This window comes from Aulonocara sp. 'chitande type north' Nkhata Bay, linkage group LG6 (genome assembly GCF_057382095.1).
Source record: "Aulonocara sp. 'chitande type north' Nkhata Bay isolate Kocher_YH1m ecotype deep benthic linkage group LG6, A_spYH_male_GT1.1, whole genome shotgun sequence".
Lineage (NCBI taxonomy): Eukaryota > Metazoa > Chordata > Actinopteri > Cichliformes > Cichlidae > Aulonocara > Aulonocara sp. 'chitande type north' Nkhata Bay.
Genome location: NC_141349.1, coordinates 22,852,415 through 22,876,654, shown reverse-complemented (window position 1 = coordinate 22,876,654; position 24,240 = coordinate 22,852,415). Strand labels below are relative to the sequence as shown.

The following is a 24,240-nucleotide window of genomic DNA, read 5'->3' as shown; positions in this document are numbered from 1 at the left end:
TGAGGCGTTTTCAGAAGTGGGATTTATTAACATTGCAAGAGAAGCACTTTTGTCATAAATGCTCACCTGGCAGTTGTTTCTGTATCTATATCACATTGCCTGCACCTTCTGCATCCCCATTTAAGTGATGATTTGTACTTCTCGAGTTACTTTAATGATGCCTAAAAATCTAGGGACAGCAATGCCGTTCTACAAGGAGACCACATCTGTTTCTTACATATGCCACGTGAAAGTACAGGCGACACAGCTGACAAAATGATATGAGAAATGTTTGTTATTCGGGTGGGCAACCAGTGAAATTAGTGATGAAATCCATCATAGAGCAGGAACAGCAGAACAGAACGAAACAGATCACTGTGGCGTCGATCCGTAAGCTGCCGACATTGTGTGGAGAAGGAAAACATCCATAAAGCTTTTCATAGTGTACAATGGTTTCTTTAGGATACCAGTAAAACACTGTTTTATTCTTTCCATTTATGTGCAAGGTATGAGTTCATGGCAGAAATTACAATATAAACACTTCGTGTGCGTATCGTAGTTGAAATAATCGGGGTTTACAGACACTGTAGGGGCATATCCACCTCCAGACTCAGGCTGCTCATCTCAATTTCGAGGCAGGGGGTAAGAGGTCAGCTGCCTTCTTACGCAACTTACAACATCTTCCTCTTCTCAAACTCCTGCAGAGATGGACAACACAGAGGAAGAAGAAAAGAAACAACGTGACATGAAGTGAGACAGACGTGAATGATTTATTCATGCAGAATTCACTCAGCTCTGTTTTGATCCCATGTATCAGATCTGCTGTTGAAGGGGGAAAACAAAGGCGGCTAGAGCTGTGGAGTGCCTGTTTTTTTTTTTTTCTTTCCTGGAGAGTGCAAATCATGTAGCACGCACATCTCACTAAGTTCCAGTTGCCAGCATTAAAACAGCACACTTCCTCTGATTGATAGGGACTACCCATCTGCAAAAATCTGATTTATGCGTGGTTATGGTTGTTCTGTTTATCAGCACGGTCCAACCATGTGACTATAAATGAGAAAGCATTATGTTAGCCATTAAAAAGGATGTTGCTATTTACATATTCAATTTGGGAAATATCACACAAATCATAGGATGATAGAATACGTCGTTCCCAGAGAATTTTCCATTCCACAGGAGGAAAGTAACTTAATGCAAAAGTCATTTATCAGGTCTACAGAACACACAAGTAGTCATGCACATGTTGGCCTATTCCTCTGTGGCGTCTGGATACCTGAAGGTCTACTGCCACCTTCAGGAGGAAACAGGCTTGTGTTTGAATAATGTAAAATGCTCGGTAGCCAACGCAAGCGCATTCTTTGAAGCAACAATTAGATGGAGTGGGAGGAGGGAATTGGGGAGCCATGATCTTGTTCACCAAGTTTGTGCTTTACAGATGAGGTACAATTAGAAGAGGGGAGGAGGTTAGGCTTTTGGCTAAAAAAAAGGAAAAAAAATAAAAAAAATTAGAGGACACAAAAAAAGGGTAATGGGTTGGAAAGAGTGGCAAGAAAGACAAGAGGGGGTGTTTGTGACAAGCAGACAGATGCTTTGTTGGTCCGTGTCAACAGACACTAACTCAAAGGTAGGAATCATAGCACTAAGGTAAGAAAGCAGAGCCGTCTGTGAGGGAGGGGGAGGAGAAAAAAAAAAAAGGAAGAAGAAAAAAAGAAGCCTTCTTTGTGAGACAGCGTCTAATGGTTGACAAGTCAAGAGCAAGAGGGGGAGTAAAAATGAGCAAAGTAGAGGTTGCCACTCAAAAGCGACAGGTGAGAACACGCCTGGATTGAAACTGGGGAGAGCAGACGAACATGTAATGTGAAAGAAAAGCAAAACCTTTACAAGCGAGCAATGACAGCTGTGACACTTGGGCGCGGATACATGAAGAAAGCAGGCATTGTAAATATGGTCAGCACGCCTGCTTTAACTTTTAAATATATTACAAAAACAAAATCCAGATTCGATATTTTTGTGTCTCCATAAACCTTTGCAGCTTTATCAGCGGGATAAGATAATACTGTGATTTTGTAAACAAGTAAAAGGTCATAATTATTCTTCCTTTGCATATAAATTAAGTTGTTCTCAGATAAATATAGGTTTACTGATTTCTTCTCCTTGCACCCAGCGCAACTAAATTTTGCCTTTGTTTATCATTGCGAGTGTGTTACTACTAATTTTTGGCTTTGTGTGGGACGTGGAAACCTACAGGAGCTTATTGTATTTTTTGCATTTCTTGCTGGTCTGCAGTGGGCAGAGATTGTTTTGAAATGGATGTCACACACATAGTTCAGCAACAAAGGAATCTCATGACATTTGTAAGGTTGTTTGCTTATAACTAATACTGCATGATAAAAACCACATCCATGCAGCTCTGTTGAAGATTTTTTTTGTAGTGGGGTGCACATAAGATTTTCTTTTCCCCCTTAATTTGGGCGTTTAATGTTATTTGGAGATTCAACAGTTTAGAAGTTGTACTGTAACAAAAACATACAGTACATGCAAAGAAAATGTTTTTAGTTAACTTGAATAAGAAATAAAAAGGGTGTCCTAGCACTGCTGAAACAATAAAAATGGCACAAACACTAAAAGGATGATCACAATCCTGAGATCTGTGGGAAAGAAGGTGCAGCAAACAAATTGTAAAGATGAATAAAATATTCCACAATAAATATCAGGAAAAAAGAGAAAACTTCAGGCTTTAAATCTTTTAAGGCTATGACTTTATATCTAGTTAAAAATGAGCCATGAACTGGTCGTTGTCTAATCTTCATCCTGTTACCCCCCGTCTGATAGAAAAAAAGCCGCTGATTCAGTGCGTTAGTGCAGCTTGATGCTGAAGATGTACACCTTGTTCAGTTTCATTTTCCTGTCTAACATGCATTAGACAACAAAGGACCAAAGTTACACCCGAGGAATAAATATTCCTCATTCTGCTGCATTTTATTATTAATATTATTTTTTTTACTTTTACTAAATTTTCAAATGGCTACACACAGAATGACAGAAGGAGGCACTATTAGTATACTGTGTCCTACTTACAAGTGAGCTCTCAGTCTGAACTTGATTATTCTTATGATGAACATGGTGCAAGGATTGGAGTGGGAACAAAAAGCAGTCATGTTCCATTAAGATGTTTAAGAGGTTAAATTATTATTAACACTTGGAATTAGAGATTTTACTGAAACCTTGGCCCTTCTGAAATGTCAAAGTTTTCTCGAGCTCACAAAATACTGTTATAACATCTGATTGCATTTGATGACGCATGTATAGATTTCTGCAGATGCACGTTTGGACTCCTGATGTTCAGGTTCATGCAGGTCAGCTGACACAGTAATTCCCCGGTTGTTGTTCCTGCCTGCGGAGATAGCATTATTTCTACTTTCTTCTCTTACATGTTATTACTCCGATTAAGGCGGTCAATGAGATTAACAGAGATGTATGAACACAACGTGCAGCAATATGAGCAACCACGCAGCACGTTTTTCATCATTACACGCAATGATTATGAATTAAACTTTGGGAAAGAAAGTCATGTAAATCTATATCTGCGTGCAGTTGTGCCAGCAGTGGTAATGAAAGTATAAGATGATGAATGGGTGTAATACATGCTTTCACTTTTTATACATCTTGTTAACAGTTCTTCCCTAGAGATAAACTGAAATAAAGAGGCAATGCCAGCAACTCTGCCACAGTAAACACACATTTATTAATTTCTGCCCTTCTCTTCTGCCTTTCTTTATAGCATATTAAAAGTTCAATCTCAGCCTTTGCTACTCAGAAGAGATAAATAACTAAATAAACCTCCTTACATGAGTACATTAACTGTGATAAGAGATACAAGTGAGCAGGATCACAAGATATTTTGGTCTGCAAACTAAAGAGAAGAATTATCACAATTTCACTTACATGTAATTATGCTTAAAATATGTTTATTCATTAGTTGATACATTGCATAAACTTTAAAAATAAAATAAATGCAAACAAGTATATTTTATAGTTCTACATTAAACAATGAACCACATATTTATGCATGGGGTAGATATCATAATTTTTTGCTTTCTATGCATTTCTTGTCCTAATTTTTAAATTGCATGTATCTGAAAAAACATAAGTGTGACATAAATTGTTTGGGATATAGTTAAATTAATAAGAATTCTGCTTGCTTCTGTTTAAAGCGAAGCATTTTTAACACCGTTCCCACCAATGACTAAATATTCCAGCAATAAGTATTTTCATATCATGCGATACTGTTAAATTTAACTATCAATCAGCTCTGATCCACACACAGACACATGGGGGGGATTAATTATTTATTGGATCACCTGCTGAATTTGTAACTTCGCCCATGACATTAATAGTCTCTAATTGTTTTGTTTTAATAGAGAGAGAACAACTAAAAAAAATGCATTTTTCACTCAATGAAATTCAAATAGATTTGTATATATGTATGCATGTACAGTATGTAGGTAAAGTATTTAAAACCCAGCCAGAATTCCCAAAGCAACGGATTGCAGTTTGTGTGCCTCATGGGGACACATGCCAATGAATTACAGATACCCCTGATCACAATTCAGTATGTTTAGAAATCACACTTGTTCACAGAATCTCTTCCTTCTATTCCAACCTTTCCACCACCACAGGTGAGACCAAAGAGCTGTCAAAAGACTGCAGAAGACTACTGGTTTAAGCCAGGGCCTCCTCGCGGTAGGATATCCCAGACCGGAAAACCTTACCCAAGAAGCAGCCGTCTCCCTTCGATGTGGAGGAGTAGCAGTTCTACTCTGAACCCCTCGCAAAGCACTGAACTCTTCACCCTATCGCTCAGGGAGAGACCATCCACCTTTCGGAGAAAGCTAGATTAACAGATTGATGGCTTTCTCATCAACAATGCGCCATTGGTGACAGACTGTTGCATAACATTTAAGACAGTTTACAGACATAAGCCATCAATTCAATTTTACCAATTAGATTAAACGTCAGCTAGTCGACTAATTACACACATACCTAGTCGTGGGTTTTCCAGTATGACAATGTCCCAAATCATATATAACAAAGACGCCAACAAAGGAGTGCCTAAAGAAGCACATTAAAGTCATGGAGGAACCTATCCAGTCTCCAGACCTCAGTCCTATTGAAATACTGTGAAGATTCAAGCTGCCAAGTATCATTTAGAGAGTGTCAGTAAAGAGGGGTGAACCAAAATCCCTCCTGTAATCTTGCAAACCTGGTGATCACCTTAGAAAGCATCTTACCACTGTGCTTTCCAACAAGGGTTTCTCCACCAACTACTAAGTCACATCAAATACTTATTTCAATCAATGACAAGCAAAATTAATTAAAAATAATTTTGCAGTGATTTTCTGTCTCCCTCCATTAAAACAAAGCTATAACAATAAGAATTTCTTTATGTGACCAAACTTAAAAATTCAGGAGGGATCAAAATTATATCCCTTACTATAGAGACTTTTTTTTTTCTTTTTCAGGGCTGTCAACACTAACGGGTAAACGCCATCATCACAATTAACGAGATTAAAAATTTTAACGCAATCAACCCATCTGGAGCGTAGAATGACTCTGAATGTCTCTGCCAACGCATTTTGGGCAGTTTATTCAAAGTTTGTCCGTTCTGCGGTCCAGATGCGCTCCAAAAATTTTAATCCCGATGACGGCGTAACACGTTAACGTTGGCAGCCCTAGTTTTTTTTTTTTCTTATAAGAATCTTACTGAATTTAGGTTTAAAAAAAAAAAAAAAAAAAAGAAAAAAGAAAAATGTGCTCCTTACACAAAATAAACCTTTTGCAAAAGTTAATGTACGTCACTGGACTCCCTGAGCATTTTACTGCTGTAGGTGGATGAAGCAGAACTTGTTGATCAATGGTTTAGCAGTTTAATATATAGCACTGAATCATAATTTTTCAGGCCAATTCAGGCCAACCAACAGCAGGGGAGCTGAGGGAGGTGAGAATAGAGCCGACGAGTTGAATCTGTTTTTCAATAGATTCGACACCACAGTGTCTGCTCCCACCCCCACAACCTCACCTGCAGTCAGCCTGGAATCCAGAGCCACACCACTGTGCCAGCCTCTCTCTTCACATGTTGCCTCCTGTGAGATTCCTGACACCCCTCCCCCACCCATCACCTTCACTCAATACCAGGTTGAGATGCAAATGAGGAGACTTCACTCAGGCAAGTCTGCTGGACCAGACGGAGTGAGTCCCCTTGTCCTCAAGGCCTGTGCCCCCCAGCTGTGTGGAGTCTTTCATAAACTGTTTATGCTGAGTCTGAGTCTGCAGAGGGTCCCGGTGATGTGGAAGACATCATGCCTCGTCCCTGTACCAAAGACGCCTCGTCCCAGTGGCCCCCAGGATTACAGGCCCGTGGCACTGACCTCCCACATCATGAAGACCCTGGAAAGGCTCATCCTGGACCAGCTGCGACCCATAGTAAGACCACATCTGGATCCCCTTCAGTTCGCTTATCAGCCTCGTCTCGGAACAGAGGACGCCATCATCTACCTGCTCAATCATGTCTACACCCATCTGGACCAGCCGGCGAGCACTGTGAGGGTCATGTTTTTTGACTTTTCCAGTGCTTTCAACACCATCAGGCCGACCCTCCTGGGTGATAAGTTAGCAGCGATGCAGGTGGATGCTTCTCTGGTGTCCTGGATTGTTGATTACCTGACAGGAAGACCACAATATGTACGTCTCCCACAGTGTGTGTCTGACAAGGTGATTAGCAACACAGGGGCACCACAGGGGACTGTCCTCTCCCCCTTCCTCTTCACCCTCTACACCACAGACTTCAGCCACTGCACAGAGACCTGCCATCTTCAGAAGTTTTCTGATGACTCTGCGGTGGTTGGATGCATCAGCAGGGATGATGAGACAGAGTACCGGGCTGTGGTCGACTCCTTTGTCACGTGGTGTGAGCAGAATCATCTGCAGCTCAACGTGGCAAAGACCAAGGAACTGATCGTGGACTTCAGGAAGACCAGGAAACACTTGACCCCTGTTTCAATCCAGGGGGTCAGTGTTGACATTGTGGAGGACTATAAATACCTTGGAGTACACATTGACAATAAACTGGACTGGGCTAAAAACACCACAGCACTTTACAGGAAGGGCCAGAGTCGTCTCTATTTTTTGAGGCAACTGAGGTCCTTCAACATCTGCCAGAAAATGCTGAGGATTTTCTATGAGTCTGTGGTGGCCAGTGCGATCCTCTATGCTGTTGCATGCTGGGGGAGCAGGCTGAGGGTCGCAGATGCCAACAGACTTAATAAACTGATCCGTAAGGCCAGCAATGTTGTGGGGATGGAGCTGGACTCCCTCAAGGTGGTGTCGGAGAGGCGGATTCTGTCCAAGATAAAGACAATGTTGGATAACACCTCCCACCCACTCCATGACATGTTGGTCAGTCACAGGAGCTCGTTCAGTGAGAGACTGAGATTACCGAAAAGCACCACTGAACGACACAGGAAATCATTCCTGCCTGTGGCCATCTCCCTGTACAACACATCCACTTAACACACTGTTTGCTGCTACAACTACACATGTTTCTTTTCCAAATATTTATTTATAAGTGACTTATGTATGTATGTATGTATATATATGTATATATTGTACTATTCTTAGTTAGCGTATTGTCTGTCTTGTCTTAATGTTGGTTTAAAATGGAGCACTGTAACAAAAAATAATTTCCCCCAGGGATCAATAAAGTATTCTGATTCTGATTCTGATTCTAATTTATGAACTCATCATACATTTCATTTAAAGTTTTTAATCTGAATAATACTGATAATGATAATAGATGCGGACAGATAATTTTTTTCTAAAAAAAGAAAGAAAGAAAGAAAGAATAACTATGGCTTTTTCTCTAAAACAGACTCTCATTAACCAACTAGTTTGCAAACACAGAACAGTAGAAAAATGTTTAAAATGTGGATTCATGATCAATTTAAAAAATAGAGATATAGATAAAGAGAAAACTCCAGACAGTCAAGAGAATTCGGTTTGAAATGTTTGTATATATAATGTGTGTATACGTGTTTGGAAGGTGTGTGTGTGTGTGTGTGTGTGTGTGTGTGCGCGCGCGCGCACGGGCAAACTATTGATGTGGTTTTTGCCCTTTATTGCAACTTAGAGACAACACTGTTAAACTAACTTCTTAAAGACTACAACCACAAAAACATGACAATGTAATTTCACCTTTCATTTTCAGCAAGACTGATTTTAGGCGACAAAATTGGGTTACTCTAACAAATACCAGCTCTGGATCAAGCTTAATTTCACCATGACAAAACCATGCAAATACACCCACCTGGGCATTTGTTATTTATGGCACTGCTAGCTAAAAAGCTTGCTGTTCTCAACTGATCTAAAGTTGCCTGCAGTCATTTCTGACAGTTATCAACCACTGACACATTGGAGCCGTACTTTCCATCACTGTTCATGATTACTAATCTTTGAGCCTTTGAATATTTACTGGTCCAAGTGACTCACCTTGAACATAGTGCTGCCCAACTGAGCAGGGGACATGCTGACTACAACTCCAGCTGACTGGAGGGCTGCAATCTTCTCTTTGGCTCCACCCTTTCCGCCAGCGATGATGGCACCAGCATGGCCCATTCTACGGCCAGGAGGAGCAGTTAGACCAGCGATGAAGGATACCACAGGCTTTGAATTATCACCCTGGAAAAGGAGGAAAAGGAAAATCGGAACATAAAAATGGGGTGAAGATGCACAGAAAAGGGGAAACTGCTCAAGAGAAAGTGTCAGATGCAAATAGCATCAGAAAGCACAAGAAGAGAAAAGTTGAATCCTCTTTCTGCACCTGCATTTTATTCATTCATTCATTAGAAATGAAACACCCCTTGTCCTCCTATTAGAGAATCCCATGATAACAGGCTTGTCTAACCTGCCATCTCTGTCTCAGTCTGCAATATTAAAACAAAAGGGTCAATCAAGCCATTTAATTGCATGGGTTGGTGTATGACCAGATAGGGGTTCAGGCTCCCGCCGTTTCATATCATCTCATTTCTAAAATGGTAATTAGTCATGTAGGCACTGATTAGCTCAGCACCCATCTATACTGCTTTCTCACTGATGGATGATACATTCAACAGTTAAGATCATTTCCAAGGTGAAGAGAGCTAATATTTCATCTTCACCAATAACACAACTAGCAAGGGGGACTGTGTGTGTGTGTGTGTGTGTGTGTGTGTGTGTGTGTGTGTGTGTGTGTGTGTGCGCGCGCGCGCTAATACAGCAGCTAATATTTCATACTTAGGAATAACAACATAATTGCAGAGGACTGCTTGGTGCGTGTGCGCATGCACAAATTTAAACTAGCGCACAAACAAACAAGTGCACGCACGCAGCCTTAGTCCTGTGCTTTCAACAGAGGCTGTGGCTCATCCGGTGAGCTGCTTTCAGAGGGTGAATGTAGCATGCTTTACAGCCTTTACAGCAATATAGTGAGGTCCTTCAAAGACACCCACTTCAAACTGCCATTTCAGCTTCAGATTCAAACCTGACACTGGCAGGAACAAAATGGCAGCTACTAATATATACTAGAGATGACTTCTGATAATTAAGACTCACAGGACATATACCAGCCGGGGAAATGCTGAGGACCTTGGCTCAGAAATGCACCACTAATGAGGCATTAACACTTGAATAGTTAACAGGGAAATGAAAATAGGGAGGGAACATCATTTTAAAGTGCTCTAAATATGTTGGAAGCATCTGCTCTATGCATCGAAAATGTATGCATAAAAACAAATTAGCACAAACAGCCCATTCAGTATTCAGGAGTCAAATCACGTTCTAAATAAACAAACCAACCTCGTGTGGATCAAGTCTTAAATCTAACTCAAACGCAAGAGGTTTAATTACTCCATTAATCCCTGCTTCCCCGGGCTCCAAGTAACAACTCATACAGGGAAGGGTGTCATATTACAATATCCCTTTACCCGTCTTTTGTCTTCCACTGTTAGCTGTACAGATTTATTACCTTAATTATGAGACCAATCGCATAATATAACGTTCTAACACCTCCTCTGTGCCAACATGACTGGAAAACGCCTTTGTTCTATAAACACAAAATACCCTGCTCTAAATTGAGGAATTGTTTTCATAAGCTTAAAAGTAAAACTGGGACACGCAGGTGGCCTCACCAACATGATGAGGGCGGGGTGTAAATAACATGTGCCAGCGCTTCAACTTCAGACTTCATCCAAACTACAGCCTTCCTTCATTTTCAGGGTTTTTTTTTTTTCCTCACAGAATAAAATGTTTATTTAAAAGGTCAGTGGAGATGGGGTGAGGACATTTTATTTATACATACCCACCACAGTAGTCGAGGCGCCAAATACTATGACGTATTTGGCATGCATGACCCAAATTTTAATATGGCGGGGAAAGCCTTTTTCTGTTAGAAAGCCTGTGAGACTCTTGTATTGATAAACCGCTGATACAGGTGATGTTATAAAACCACTTTTTACTTGGCAATAGAGGGCATCAACACCAATGAAGGCTTAATGCTGACATATGCCCTACATCATAAAATCTGACAGCAGAACCTAGTGGGAAGTATGAGTTTGTTTTCTTGCATTTCACTGAATTAAAGCAGCGGTAGACAAAATAGTGTGCAGTAACTCAGCTGTAACACTGATGGATACTGAAATCAATACTTTCTCCCCTTTTGGTCTAATATGTCGTTCGCACGTCAGGAGATCAATTTATTAAATGTTGCATAACATAAATCAATCATGACACTCAACCTTTAATTTCAATGGGCATTGAATACACAACGTGTCCAATGTGGCACAATTTGTCAAGCTAATGCGAAACGGGGCATTTAAGAAACAGTTTTGGGTTTAACGTCTTGAAATGAGTAATGTGGCCCTCTGTGAATACATACTGAAAAAGCTCAGCACAAAACTGTTTATTTCACATGAGATATTTTAATCTTTCCTGTACTGGCTGTGTTGTGCCAGGTTCAGCCAAGGCTCAGCTGGGAAAAATAATAATTTGCTAAAAATAAAACGCATCCCTTCAATAAAACCCAGTTATTATGGAGTATGAACCTGTTTTTGAAAGATGTCGAATCAGTTCGGAGGTCTGGTTATATAAAAAGAGAGTGGATGATGTAACCACGCTAAAAGACCAGAGAATAGTAGATTTGTGGTGGTGCTGGTGTGTCGAAATTTTAGCAAATAAAAAAAAAAAAAAAAAAAAAAACTGATCGATTTATACTGTAAAAAAACAAACAGAAACAAGAATGACCTCCATGATTTATGAAGTCTGCTACATGTGCTGCGCTCTAGGGACGGCCATATCGTTTTAATCTTTGAGCGTTTGTTGAATTACACAGAAGTTGATAGTTTATGTGACGACATGTTGGTCTGGTAGTGAGCATATCTACAGCTGCTGGTAGAAGGTGATGGCAAGGCACCGTTGATACTAAAAGATGGAAATCCAAAGACTATGCCAGCTCTGTGTTCAAATCCAAAATAAGATTAATAAAAATAAGAGCCTTTTTGAAAAATCACAAATCTATCAGAGGAGATCAAACCAAATACCAGAATATCAAACAATGACCATTAGAGAGATGTGTAAGATTAATGCTTAAATGTGGGATTTCGTTTGGAACAAGACATAAGGTGGGTTGATCGCTTATATCACTGCTGTCAATCAAATTTAATCAAATCACACCTACGCTACCCTGATGACGCACATTGCCTGTTTTATAATGTGCTTGACACTAAACAATAATATTTGATATGTTCTTTTTCCCTCCACTCACCTTAGACCTTATTTTAGATAAATCCAAGTTTCAAATCAAACTGAAAGTTTACTGGACCAGGTTTTGGAGTTTTCCACCCTGCGATTAAAACCAAGAAGATACTGACAGAAGCAAAACATACTTACGTGTATTAACATTTTATTTTAAGGTAGCCTACTGCTTATTCCAGACACTGCCATTTTCACTTATGGGAGCACACCGCTGGCAGTGCATCAGTGACTTGAATTTGAATGTATCCAAATCTAGAAAAGTTGAGTTAAAGTAAAAACAATGTCTTCAGATATCCTTCTACCCTTTTTCAACTATTACAGTTAAAGAATGCCATTTTATGTACGATGTTCTACACAACTAACTTTCAACATGAGATCTGCAGCTTACTCCCACGCTCTGCTGGGCTTTTTCTTGCATGTGTTTCATTTGAACTGTCCCTTCCTGTCAACACTCTGGGTGATTGGGTGGCGGGTGTTTGTACTTTATTTGTAGAGTGTGAGAAGTTATTCTCCTGAGACGCCAGGAGGAGATTTGCATGCATTAGAGAAGCTGAGGGCAAATCAAATTCATTTCTTAGCTCGAGAGCACCATAAGCGCGCACGTGGACACAGAAGCAAACACATGCACACGGAAAAATTAACAGGCTAAAAGTATTCAGACCCCGAACAAAAAATTATTTTTTAAATATATACAAGTTCACAGCCACTGGGATACACAAGTCAATCCTCACCCGACTCTTTATCATATGTGGTCTCACAAAAGGTTCACTGTTCATCAGCACTGCTGATTTCAGAACATGTCCTGTGAATCATACCTTCATCCCATCTGTCAGCTTATCTTGATCACACAAATCACACTGACACAGAGAAGTAAGAAAGCCAGCCTGAAGATACGATCACGCTCATAGCTCATATGATGGCTTCCAGTCTTCACTTGAGCTGACATATTTTGAAAGGGCATAACTGAGAGCTAATTCAGAAAAGGATACATTTTTTATAAGAACAGATATATGTGTTAAGGTGAAGCGCTGTGTGAGGGGATATTAGCAGGAGAGTGAAGTGAGATTATGGGTGTCCAGTGTGTCATTTCCTTACAGAGTTGTGCTGTTTCAGGTACTCTGCTGCATTCTCCTCTGCATTTCCTCCAATTTCTCCAATAAGAATAATGCCCTCCGTCTTGGGATCCTGCAGGAACACCTCCAGACAGTCTATGAAGTTTGTGCCATTAAATGGATCCCCGCCAATACCTTGCAGGAGACAAAGCAAACACTTGATAATGATAATGCCTGTGAAGGAGGATCACATGGCTGTTCAGGCTTCATCAAATAAGCAGCCGCTGGAAGCCAGCTTCACGTCAACAACATCCGATAACCACTACCAAGATAATCTGGGGATGCTTTGCCCGGACTGTTTCACACAACAATTAATATTAACTGATTTAATTTCCCTGTAAATCTGGTCTCATTTTCATTGAGCAGTGCCTTGATTAGCAAATGATGTACAATATACTGTATATCAAGTGACTTTTAAGCTCTAGTTTAGCATTTCAGCAGGGCAAAATTGACTCTGCACAACAAATAAACATTGGACACAGATCCTTTAAATGTCCTACTACTTGCAATGCCAGTGCTGACCAGTGACAGAGAGCTAAAGCAATGAGCTGGAAACGCTGTACAGCTCTATAAAATTAACTGCAGAGTCATTTCTGAGACATTTTGTTAGGGGAGAAAAAAAAAAGTTCAACTGGACAGAGTCAAAAAAACCAAACATTCTCAATCATTTTTCAGTTTTACCTCAATTGTCCCAAATCATCTGCATCTCTGCGTGGTACTTTAATGTCTTTTGTTTCATATCCAGGAAACAAAAATTACAAAGCTTTTGAAAACCACAAGGGTGCAATAATCATTTTTAACAATACTTTCCATCAGGATCTACAAAAGCATGGGCAAATATCCACAAGACAAATCTCCACAGACTCAATGTCTTCTTAATTTATATTCGCACCATTAGAAAACCTGGCAACACCAAGAAAAAAAAATTACATGCATACTAATCAAAGCGCACCCACATTAACAGCAACAAAGATGACAGTGATATTAAATATTGCATTAACTGTAATTTGTTGTAGCCCCTAGGTCATACTCAAACTTCAGAAGTCACGAGCAGACCCACCAATAAACTCCGTTTAATGAACTCTACAATATTTAATACTGTTGCGGCACTAGCTTTATGAAGTCTGGCTAGAGGACACTCCATAATTAAAATGTCTAAATAATGATGAAGCCAAGTTGTTTTTCATTTAATTCCAGAGTCCAAGTAGCTCTTTGATATGGATTTTCTGGTGGCACACAAGTTGGCCAAAAGAATTTGTTTTTGTAAAACAGTTAATCTTTTGATGTTTTGCCAAGATGTAACAGAGCTGGATGTGATTGTGTCGTTACTGAATGTCAAGATGTTCTAATAAAATCTAAACAGATATTCTGAGCTGCCTCCTAGAAAGCAAACATGCTGATGCTCATACTGTGAATAACAATAGGGAGCGATACAAAATTGACGAATGAATACACTGGGTTTTTAAACAGCGGGAAACAGAGTTTGGGAAAATGTCACAGGTTGTGCTATCAAGCAGCATGTGTTGTTAATCCATGCTGTAAATCAATGAATTATTAAAACAAGGCTATGAGACACTGTAGAGAAAGTAGGGTAATAAACAGATGGGTGGGTTAATGGAAAGTCCCACATAAACATGTGAGATATGCAGAAAATATGATATTACCTGCAATCCTTTATCTGCTTTTATTTACCAGCTACATTTGTAATAAATGTGCCATTATTTTACAGAATGTGTAAAAGCTAGTATTGTCTTTTTTGAGATGTACCTAAAAAAAACAAAAGAAGCATGAATTTAAGAGAAAAAAGGATATATTTAAGATATATGGTACACAATCACATTTTATGTACGGCTATAGATGAGCGAGTGAGATGAAAAACACTATCCTTAAGATTTTCAGGACAAAGACTTTTGAAAGTAAGTTTCTATATCCATCTGAGCCACTCAATGGATCTGTCCGATCTCAATAGGGCTCTTCAAAGATAGCAGCACCTTTAATGCTCAGATCTGAGAGGAATATTCTGAGCACTGATCAGAAAAGTGCCTTTTTATTAGAAAACGTCTGAGCTATTTGCTGAAATGTATTAGCATCTGATGAGTTTTAGAGCAAGGTGATCTTCCAAGTTCACCTTCCTATTTCTACAGAGTCCTGTAAAATATTCTTTTTTTTTTTAAATTTAATCTCTGGAGTAATTATTAAAGATGAAAGTCTAATATCTTATCACGTCTAAGGTCCTGCCAACATTCACAGTGAGGTTTAAATTAAATATAAGGCTGTGATGTTGAGTGCTTGGTAATAAGTGACCAGCATGTCTTCAAACCAAATGCAGCACATACTAATATAAAATTCTCTCTGTTCATGCCTACAAAATCTCCCTGGCATCTACTTCGAGCAGTTAAAAGCTTGTTTTATGTTGCACAGATATAAAAATGCATTCAACAGCACTGCGTGTTCAATTTAAACTTAATATGCCAAAAGTCATTGGTAGCTTACCAACACAGAGTGACTGGCCCAGGCCTACTTGCGTAGTTTGATGCACAGCTTCATATGTCAGGGTACCCGATCTAGAAACAATGCCTGAAAGAAAGAACTTCTTAGGTTTCTTTGCTTACAGTTAAACATCATTAAAAGAAATATTGGTCAAAGGTGATATAATAAAATAAAATGCAGCTGCCATTTTTTTGTCAACATCTTTTCACCAAGACATAAAATACAAAACGGATCACCATCATAACAGCTGCTCCCTCTATGCTGCGGTAAAAAAATAAAAATATAATAATAAATGGCAGGCGATTTACTACATATATAACAGACTTCCTGTAAAGGTTCACTAGCCGGGAGCACATGCTGCACGTCAAGCTGTCAACAGCAGGAGCTCGATGTAAGATCTAAATAGTGCTGTGTTTAAAAATAAAAAAAAAGGAAAAAAATTTCAACCTGGAAAGAAAGGCAGCGTGTTTTTCTTCAGCCATTTAATGACTGTGGTTGGAGAAGCCTGAACCAACAGGTGAGTGTTATTCATTTTGAATTTTGACCCCTTTATTGAGTGTCCCTGTTCAACTACTAGTTAGCACCAGAGATGGGCAATAACGCGTTACTTGAAAAAAGTAATCAGATTACAGTAACGAGTAAAGTAAGGGATTACTATTGCAAAATCAGTAATTAGATTACCGTTACTTTCCCATAGGAACGCTGCGTTACTGCAACCATGATTTTTTTGCGAGAATGTCTCATGACAGTGACGTAAGCGAGTGCGACGTTCGTGACAACAGCTGTGTGCAGATCAACAATGGATCATATATCGAGTGCGGGAGAGAGTATGAGCGTGCAGCGTTTAAAGCGTGGAAGTACTGACCTTACTTTGAGTTTGATTCCATAAAAAGTGACAAAAACATTAGTGTCCGTTGTGCGTAGGAAGAAAACTTTTTACAGCGAAAAAACCCCCTAAACTTCCAAGCAAGCACCGAGTGCGCAACGACGTAATGGGAAACTCACAGAGAAACTCGCGGATTCATCAACTGACCGCAGCACACCTGCACCAGGGTAAACCTCCGCCTACCCCCAGTCCTGCTTTACAGGTGAAAATAGAGCAACAGGACCGCTAGTCTTTGACTTTATTTATTTTCTGCTGTGTTTTACTTGCATCTGTTTGAAAGAGTGAGTGTAAACACAAAAAATATTTTATTTTATGTGCTGGAATGTGCAGAAAATAGGTTTAAATGTTAAACTAATTTATTCAAGTCAGAGAATGTTGCAGATAATTACATTTTTGCTTGATGCATAAAGTTAAAAGATTAAAACTAATAAAACAAGTAAAAAAAAAAGAGACTTTTCCATTTGATTACATTTTGTATGATGGATTATGCAGAAAAAGTAGAATTGGGCTGAAAGATCTATTGCTTTATCACCTCTTCAGGTTGTAAATCGTGTTTTTAAAAACTAACTAAGTAACTAAGTAATTAATTACTTTTTAAAATAAGTAATCAGTAAAGTAATGTGATTACTTTTTGGGGGAAGTAATCAGTAATTAGTTACTGATTACTTTTTTCAAGTAACTTGACCAACACTGGTTAGCACAAATATCTAGTGAGCCAATCACACGGCAGCAACTCAGTCATTAGAATGAGAAAAGAAAGGTGATTTTAAGTATCTGAGCGATCCATGGTTTTTAAATAGCCTGATGTACTGACCTGAGTATTAAAAAAAAAAAAAAAAAAAAAAAAAAAGCTGTTGATCTGCTGGGATTCCCATCTTTAGGGCTTACAAAGAATGGTGTAAAAAAGAGAGAATATCCAATGACAGGCAGGTCTCCAGGTGAAAATGCCTTGTTGATGTCAGAGGAGAATGGCCAGACTGCCTTAGGTTAATAGGAAGGCAACAGTAACTCAAATTACCACTCGTTACAACCAAGGTATGCAGAAGAGTATCTCTTACACAACTCTTCAAACGTTGAAGCAAAAGGGCTACAGCAGCAGCAGATACCACTCATGAACAGAAAAAAGGAAACTGTGGTGACAATTTGCACTGGACCACAGAAGACTGGGGAAAAAAGGTTGACTGGTCTGAGAAGTCTTGACTTCTGTTACAGCAGTCGAATCTCTAAGAAATGTTTCTAGCATCTTGTTAAATTTGTGCCATGAAGAATTAAGAAGGTTCTGAAGTTGAAAGGGAGTCCAACCTGATACTGGCAAGGTGTGCCCATTTAAAGTAGCCAGTGAGGGCATACAACACCATGTAAGCTCTCTAGATTTCACACATTCTTAAATACATTAACTTTTGGCATTTTAAAGTTATATTCAATTATGCTTAATGTTTAAAGCTTTTGCCTGTGTGACCTTAGACACATCACCACTCACCGATTCTTCCTTTCTTGTGAATGTGGCCTGGCATGATGCCAATCTTACATTCCCCAGGCTGAGAAAACAAATAAAACCCACATATTTCAGTGTATATCTAAAACAAAACACATTGTTTTTTGCAGTTCACATTTGCAGTTCATTATTACTTCATTGTAATTTTTTACAATTTAAAAACCTGTTTTTAAACTCTTTCTTCTATAACAATAAGTAATAATAATATAATAAATAACAATTTTTAAAAAGACAGTCATTTGTCATTTTCTCCATTTTATCTACTGGATAAACTCCCATGATATTAAAAAGGAAAAAAATCACTGTTATTATTAATGCATTAAATCTCAGGGAGTCCATGAGAAGGAATTTGGGCTTTCAACCCTCTCAGCCACCCCCACTCACAAAAAAAAAAAAAGGAAATAGAAGTAAGTATATTTGTCCTCCGCTGTGTATTTATGTATGCACTTACATTAATGACTCCTGGGCAGTTTGGGCCTATGAGGCGAGTAGCGCTCTGGCGCAGAAGCTTATGTTTGACTTTAACCATGTCCTGCTGGGGGATGCCCTCAGTGATGCACACCACCAGAGGTATCTCTGCGTCAATGGCCTCAATGATGGCTGCTGCCGCGAATGGAGGAGGTACATAAATCACAGAGGCGTCTGCCCCTGTGCCCTGCTTTGCCTGAAGCAAAGAATAAAAGGCATTGGCATTGCATCAAAAAAAAAAAAAAAAAAAAAAAAAAAGGGACATTCTCAAGTTATGAAACAGTGCCACCTAATGTTACGTTACAAAAATCCATCTGCAAAGGATCACAGTAGGAAGAATACAAACTACATATTTTAGTTCTTGTTTTTAAAAAAGAATTACAACAGCAATAAGCACAATTACAACACAATTAGACAAGGAGTCACACACACCTCCTTCACAGAGTTAAAAACTGGCAGGCCAAGGTGGGTCTTGCCACCCTTGCCAGGGGAAACTCCTCCAACTAACTGGGAGCCATAGTCGAGAGACTGCTGACTGTGAAACGTCCCCTACAAGTGAAGAGGAAGAGAGCGCAATCAGTTTGTGTACACATGTGTAATGAAATGGGTACAGCCACTTCTACTGCACCAACATTGAGATATCATTGCAGACAGAGTGGAAGTAGGAAATATGATGCCATCCAAGATTAATCACCGGTGCTGCTGAGAAAAAGGATAAATACAGAAACTAGGCTGGATTCTAGCAGGGGGTGAAGGCACCGGTAAATATATTCAATGAGAAGGAATCTAAATGATCTTGACAAATAAGTAATGATGTAAGCTAAGTTTAATCTCCTAGCAGAACATTTGAAAAACAAATCAAAAGCAGCGTTGGATAGTCGCCAGCGCAGAGTGTGAAATATCTCCCAAGAAAGTTAGTTTACAAAATATTTCACACACTGTCACTTCCATGTGGGCCACGGAGAACATGTCGTGCTGCACTGCCAAGGTTTGTGCATTTTATTCTAGACACGCAGGAAAGCGATTCACCACTTTGCTTCAACCCTGCCCATAGAAACGCGTAAAATATGATAATCTCAGACATCCTAGCTCAAGCATCGGGTTAAGCATAGTTAAATCTCAAGAGTATACACATTATGATGCACTAATACTTGATCTGCAAACACAAATGGGCTGTTTATAACAGTCTGTGAATGCTGTAACTTTAGTAAGACACTTAACTTCCACGCCTACACGTAAACAGAACATTTAGAATATTTCACATGATCAAACTACAGTTTCAATAAAGAGCTGAAAGCAACTGGCAAACAATATATGTGCCGTACACATGCTTTAAGACTTACTTCAATGAACAGGATACAGCCGCAGTAACACTAAGGGATCACAATGCATTTTGTAGATCTGTGAAAGAATAATTTAACTGAACCTCAGTTGCACCTTCGCAGAAAATGAGCTCATGAATTCAGACCGAACTGATTTTCTGCTGAACGAATCCTATCTGCGTGCAGTCAGTTAATTATCACTCGAGAGGCTGAAACAATGTAGATGGAGCAGCACAGACCGTAACTACAAGCGCAAATAAATGACCTTAATGTAAAAATTATAACCAGCCTATTAAGAGGAATTAGAAGCTATGAATCAGCATTTTCCCGCCCATTTGTAATATAGTTCTTCACCCTGCTAACTTTGCTGTTTTTGCCGGTCATTATTATCGCAAATGTTGGTACAATAATTTTGAAAAATGACTTGCTTATCAAGCCAGGAAGACACGGCAATGTGCACTCAATAGCACTTGCTTCATTTCTCATCCTTTTCTAATTACCCAGAGTGTTCACTAGAACTATATTTAACAACCTTTTATTATGTTGAAGAGAAAATGGAAGATGAAAAATGAAATGTGAGGAAGGACGCGGGGCGGGGGGAATATAAATCTGTGAAGTCCACGTTTCTGGCTTGTTGAACACACTTGCCAAGAAGATTGTAATTCTCCTTCACTGCCACTTTTCAAAGCAAATCACATAAGGTTTTTCATGCACGGAAAAAATAATAAATGAATCAAAGGCTCAACAATCTGCCAAGCAGAGTTAAGCTTGGTTAAAACCATGATAAAGGGTAGTTGTTGGGGGGAGGGGGGAGGGGGGGAGACAAGTCAAATTAAAAATGAAAATTATTTTCTATTTAAGAATAAGCTGGAAAAATTAAAGGATCAAACTTGATTTATAAGGCTGAAACAAATCCACAAAATCCACAGCAAACAGCAGAATCACAGCAGTATCAAGTGTTCCAGCATTTACACAAACTTAGCATCAGGGACTTTTTACCAAACACTTTTACATTTTGCTAACTTTAACTATTTAAATTATTACAGTGCCGCAAAGCCTTGAGCCACCCCTTATTTCTTTGTACTTTACTTCAAAGGAGCCAGGCTTTCTTGTATTTTTAAGGTGCTCTTGAACAATACTTCTCTGAGCTTTTTGAAGGTCTTTCAAAGCTGTTCTTTGGACACTGAATGTTTTTTCACTCATTTATAGCCCAGTTCTTGACACTGACCTATGAACAAAGCTCAAGGGACAAACCAGCGTTGTGTTTACATAGCATTGAAAAAAAAGGTTTTTAAAAAACTGTTTTAAATTGTAGTGATGGCAAAGCTTAAAGCTCTACAGCATATGAAGAGTATCCGAAAGTCTGGATGTAAAAAATCCAGGAAAGACATGCACCAGCCCTTCAGCTGATCCTCAACTGATCACTGATGCCTCATCAGAAATAGACTCGCTGGAAGTCATGTCCCACAGGTACACAAGAATTGGATTGAAAGTCAAATGTAAAAGAGTCCTATGGAGTGATGAATCCACGTGTGAAATTTTTGGTTTAAGGCAGGTGCAGGCTGTGTCATGGTTTGGGGCTGCATTTCAGCCAGTGGTGTTGGAAATCTTGCCAACAATTCATAAGTGTTGGACTTATGAACACAGGAAAATCCTCAGAGTCTGGACCTTAACTCTATTAAGAACAGAACAAAAAGCAGTTAACATCAGAAGGTCATTCAAAACAGCTTTGAATAACCTTCGAGAAGCCTGGAGAACTATTCCTGATTATTCCCTGAATGTTTGCACATGTTTTAATAAAGCTCTGCACTTACTTTCCGTTTTCCCAACAAAACAAAACAAAATGACCAGCAGACCAAGGCTTTTGCACAGTACAGTATTTGATTCCATTTTAAACCTTTTAAACAACTTTCAAATTGTTAGTGAAATTATGATTCTCTGTTTTGACATGAGTATGTGCCCTGAGAGAATAGAGTAAGGACTATGTTTGGGTTGTTAAGGAGTAATAAAGGATTCTGCTCTCCTTGGGACAATGCAGGAGCTTTTCTTCATCTTAGCCAAGGTTTTAATGCTAAAAGGTCTGAGACAAATCTCTAAGACACAACAGACTTATTAGGCTGTAAACATAAAATTAACTTGAACTACACTGACATAACTTGTGCCATTAAAACAAAACTGAATTTAGGCAGAAATAAAGAATGAGATTTTTACAGCTGATGGAGATGCACTTTTAAAATGTCCTTCTGGTAATCTTACTCATACAGAAAGTCTTTGACATACAAAAATGAGGAATTGTGTGTGCAGTAAGGAAAACCTGAGATTTCACAACAAGATTGCAGTAACTTAAACTGATGTGAAGCAAAAACAACGAGAGGTTTTCAGTCCAAACCTGCTTCCCCGTGAAACCTTGGCAGATGACCTTCGTGTTCTTGTCGATGTACAGGTTCTTTCTTGTGCCTGTGTAGCAGTGTCTGACTCCACTGTGCTGCACTAATGGACGGGGGAAAAGGGAACAACAGAGTTTTTTTGTTATTTGTGAGAACTTAACATAGAGGCAAGACTACACATTAAACCTGTTTTGTTCAAAGGAGACATGTTTTGCAACAAGTAAACTGCAGTTTCTCTCAAATCTGAACCGATCCTAAACCACTCTTCTCACAGTGGACAGCAAAGTGTTTAATCAAATATTTACCTTTCAGGAGAAACCTAAGCTCCACACTGTTTTTGGCAACAATCTTTTACCCTCCAACTATCCTTCAAAGTTGCTGAGCAACATTTAAAACTTTCTTTTAAGACTTACAGAGATATGTTTTACAGAAAATGTTACCAAAAAAAACCCCACTCAATTTTTAAGACTTCTGTTCAGTTTTATGATAATTTTAGTTAACCTACGGAGGCATTACAAGTTAGTTAGTGTTTGGTGTAACAATGTGTCCAGCAGCTGCAGGTCACGACTCAGTTGAAGAACTTTAATCAAGGTTTATGCATGCTGCGAGGCATCTGATAAGACAAAGACTGTAGGTATTACATAATCTCACCTAACAGGTAAAATGAGAAATATGCTGCACTACTCACAACATGGCTATGAGACACTTTTACTACTATACTACTGCATTAATGTCAAAAGACTATGTAGTTAAACTCCCCTCACAGCAGAAAATTACCATGGAAATCAATAAAGAATCAAATATAAGAAGAACTGATAGTGACATTGACGACATTAATATAAATTAAAGCTCATCAGTCTCCAAGCAGCAAATGGGTAGCTAGGTGTTTCATATTTTACAATTCACATCCAACTGCAAGAAAAAGAACAATGTATTTTCTCATTGTGCGTACACACAGTTCGAAATGCGTTTTCTATACAAATATTAATTATATTAAAACTGCATCTGTCTGACTAATAACAATTATTATTTCAGTTCTTGCAGTCCCTTCAATGTCATGTGAGACTCGAGCTTGTCTTGTGGTGATCCTTTCTTCCCTCTTACTCACTTTGTGAAGCTACTATTCAAAAATAAAGGTGCAGCCTATTTACTAAGAGGACACTGCCAAAATAAATAATATGACACCGCGATCTCTACAGGCTAAAACAAATAAACTCACAGGCTTCTTTTGCCGAACACACTGTCCTGTAGCCCAAATGCCCCAAAATCATTCCTGTTTTTCTTTTTCAGTTCAGCCCTAACGCGTGTTTGTGACTGGGCTAATATTAACCAGCAGCCTGACTAACTGAACTTTGGCCCGCTTTCAAACCTCCCAACAAGACACAATTTATCAGTGAGATAAGCAAAGTTCATCTTAGCTAAAGTCTCAAGAAAGGCGTACTAAATTAAAGTTATGTCGCCCTCTAAAATCTAACGCAAACTTATTTTTACATTTTTTTAACTGTCAGAAAGTAACATGCAAATAAACTGCCTCAAAAAGTTCATTTAGCTGCTTTCAGTTACTGCTCGATAACATGGGCTGATGAACCTGCTGTCACACACAGCCGTTGTAGTTCACAAGACATGCAAGGTCAAAGATCAACGATCAACAATTAACACTTGTACGGAAGCAGGCTGGTAGGTGCTTAAAGTTAGCCTTACGCTAAATAAAATCTAAGGTCCTGCTAACTGTCAGTGAGTTTTCCCTGCATTCCTCTACGGTCTCCAGGCTAACGTGGCTAACTAACGTGTAAGCCCCCTGACAGCCAACCCACAGGAGCCTTGCTAGCCGGTGCAAAACTATACGTGCCTGCAAAGCTAATGTAGAGCACACAGACGGTAAGTATACGTGCGATACCGAAAGCAAACTGTCAAACAATTTGTATGACTAAACTATTGTTTGCTACAATACTTACAAAGCAGCCTAGCAAACAATCTGCTGTGAGACATCTTCGGTCATTCACCAATGACACTGGAGACTGAGGACCTCTCACAGGGATCTTAGTTGACCATAAATATCCCGGTGGAATCGAGAGTTTTAAAGAAAAGCACTATAACAAGTCGTTAATTTGCACTGAATTTATAATTGTCAGTATTAACTCAAATAAATTACTATTATTTATTTTTAGTAAGCGGTGAGCTTGACAGTTGCTACACAAACGCCGGGGTTAAAAAAAAAAACAGGCGAAAAGTAGGATACTTGAACCCACAATGAACTATG

General features: G+C 39.1%; 1 protein-coding gene across 2 annotated transcripts; it reads right to left on the bottom strand.

Moving 5' to 3' along the window:
• Nucleotides 1-24,091, bottom strand: suclg1 (succinate-CoA ligase GDP/ADP-forming subunit alph). Of its 2 annotated transcripts, none has more exons than XM_086295699.1 (9): nucleotides 23,936-24,091; nucleotides 21,983-22,083; nucleotides 18,704-18,820; nucleotides 18,255-18,467; nucleotides 17,789-17,846; nucleotides 15,426-15,509; nucleotides 12,916-13,067; nucleotides 8,524-8,712; nucleotides 1-677 (listed from the first exon to the last, which is right to left on the bottom strand). In XM_086295699.1, the coding sequence occupies exons 1-9, from the start codon at nucleotides 23,967-23,969 to the stop codon at nucleotides 651-653; spliced, it is 975 nt and encodes a 324-aa protein (XP_086151825.1). In that variant the 5' UTR covers nucleotides 23,970-24,091; the 3' UTR covers nucleotides 1-650. The 2 variants fall into 2 exon arrangements, with proteins under 2 accessions (XP_086151825.1, XP_086151824.1); XM_086295698.1 differs by lacking the exon at nucleotides 23,936-24,091 and adding an exon at nucleotides 23,200-23,460.
• Between the last annotated feature and the right edge of the window lie 149 nt (nucleotides 24,092-24,240).

What these genes read in the sequence shown, in the direction of transcription:
- suclg1 (XM_086295698.1), bottom strand. Translation starts at nt 23,251, where the DNA reads ATGATTTTGGGGCATTTGGGCTACAGGACAGTGTGTTCGGCAAAAGAA. An exon ending in AAGGTTTCACGGGGAAGCAG is followed by an intron (nt 18,821 to 21,982) that starts GTTTGGACTGAA and finishes CTTCACTTGTAG; the next exon opens with GGGACGTTTCACAGTCAGCA. An exon ending in GGGCCAGTCACTCTGTGTTG is followed by an intron (nt 13,068 to 15,425) that starts GTAAGCTACCAA and finishes GTCTCCTGCAAG; the next exon opens with GTATTGGCGGGGATCCATTT.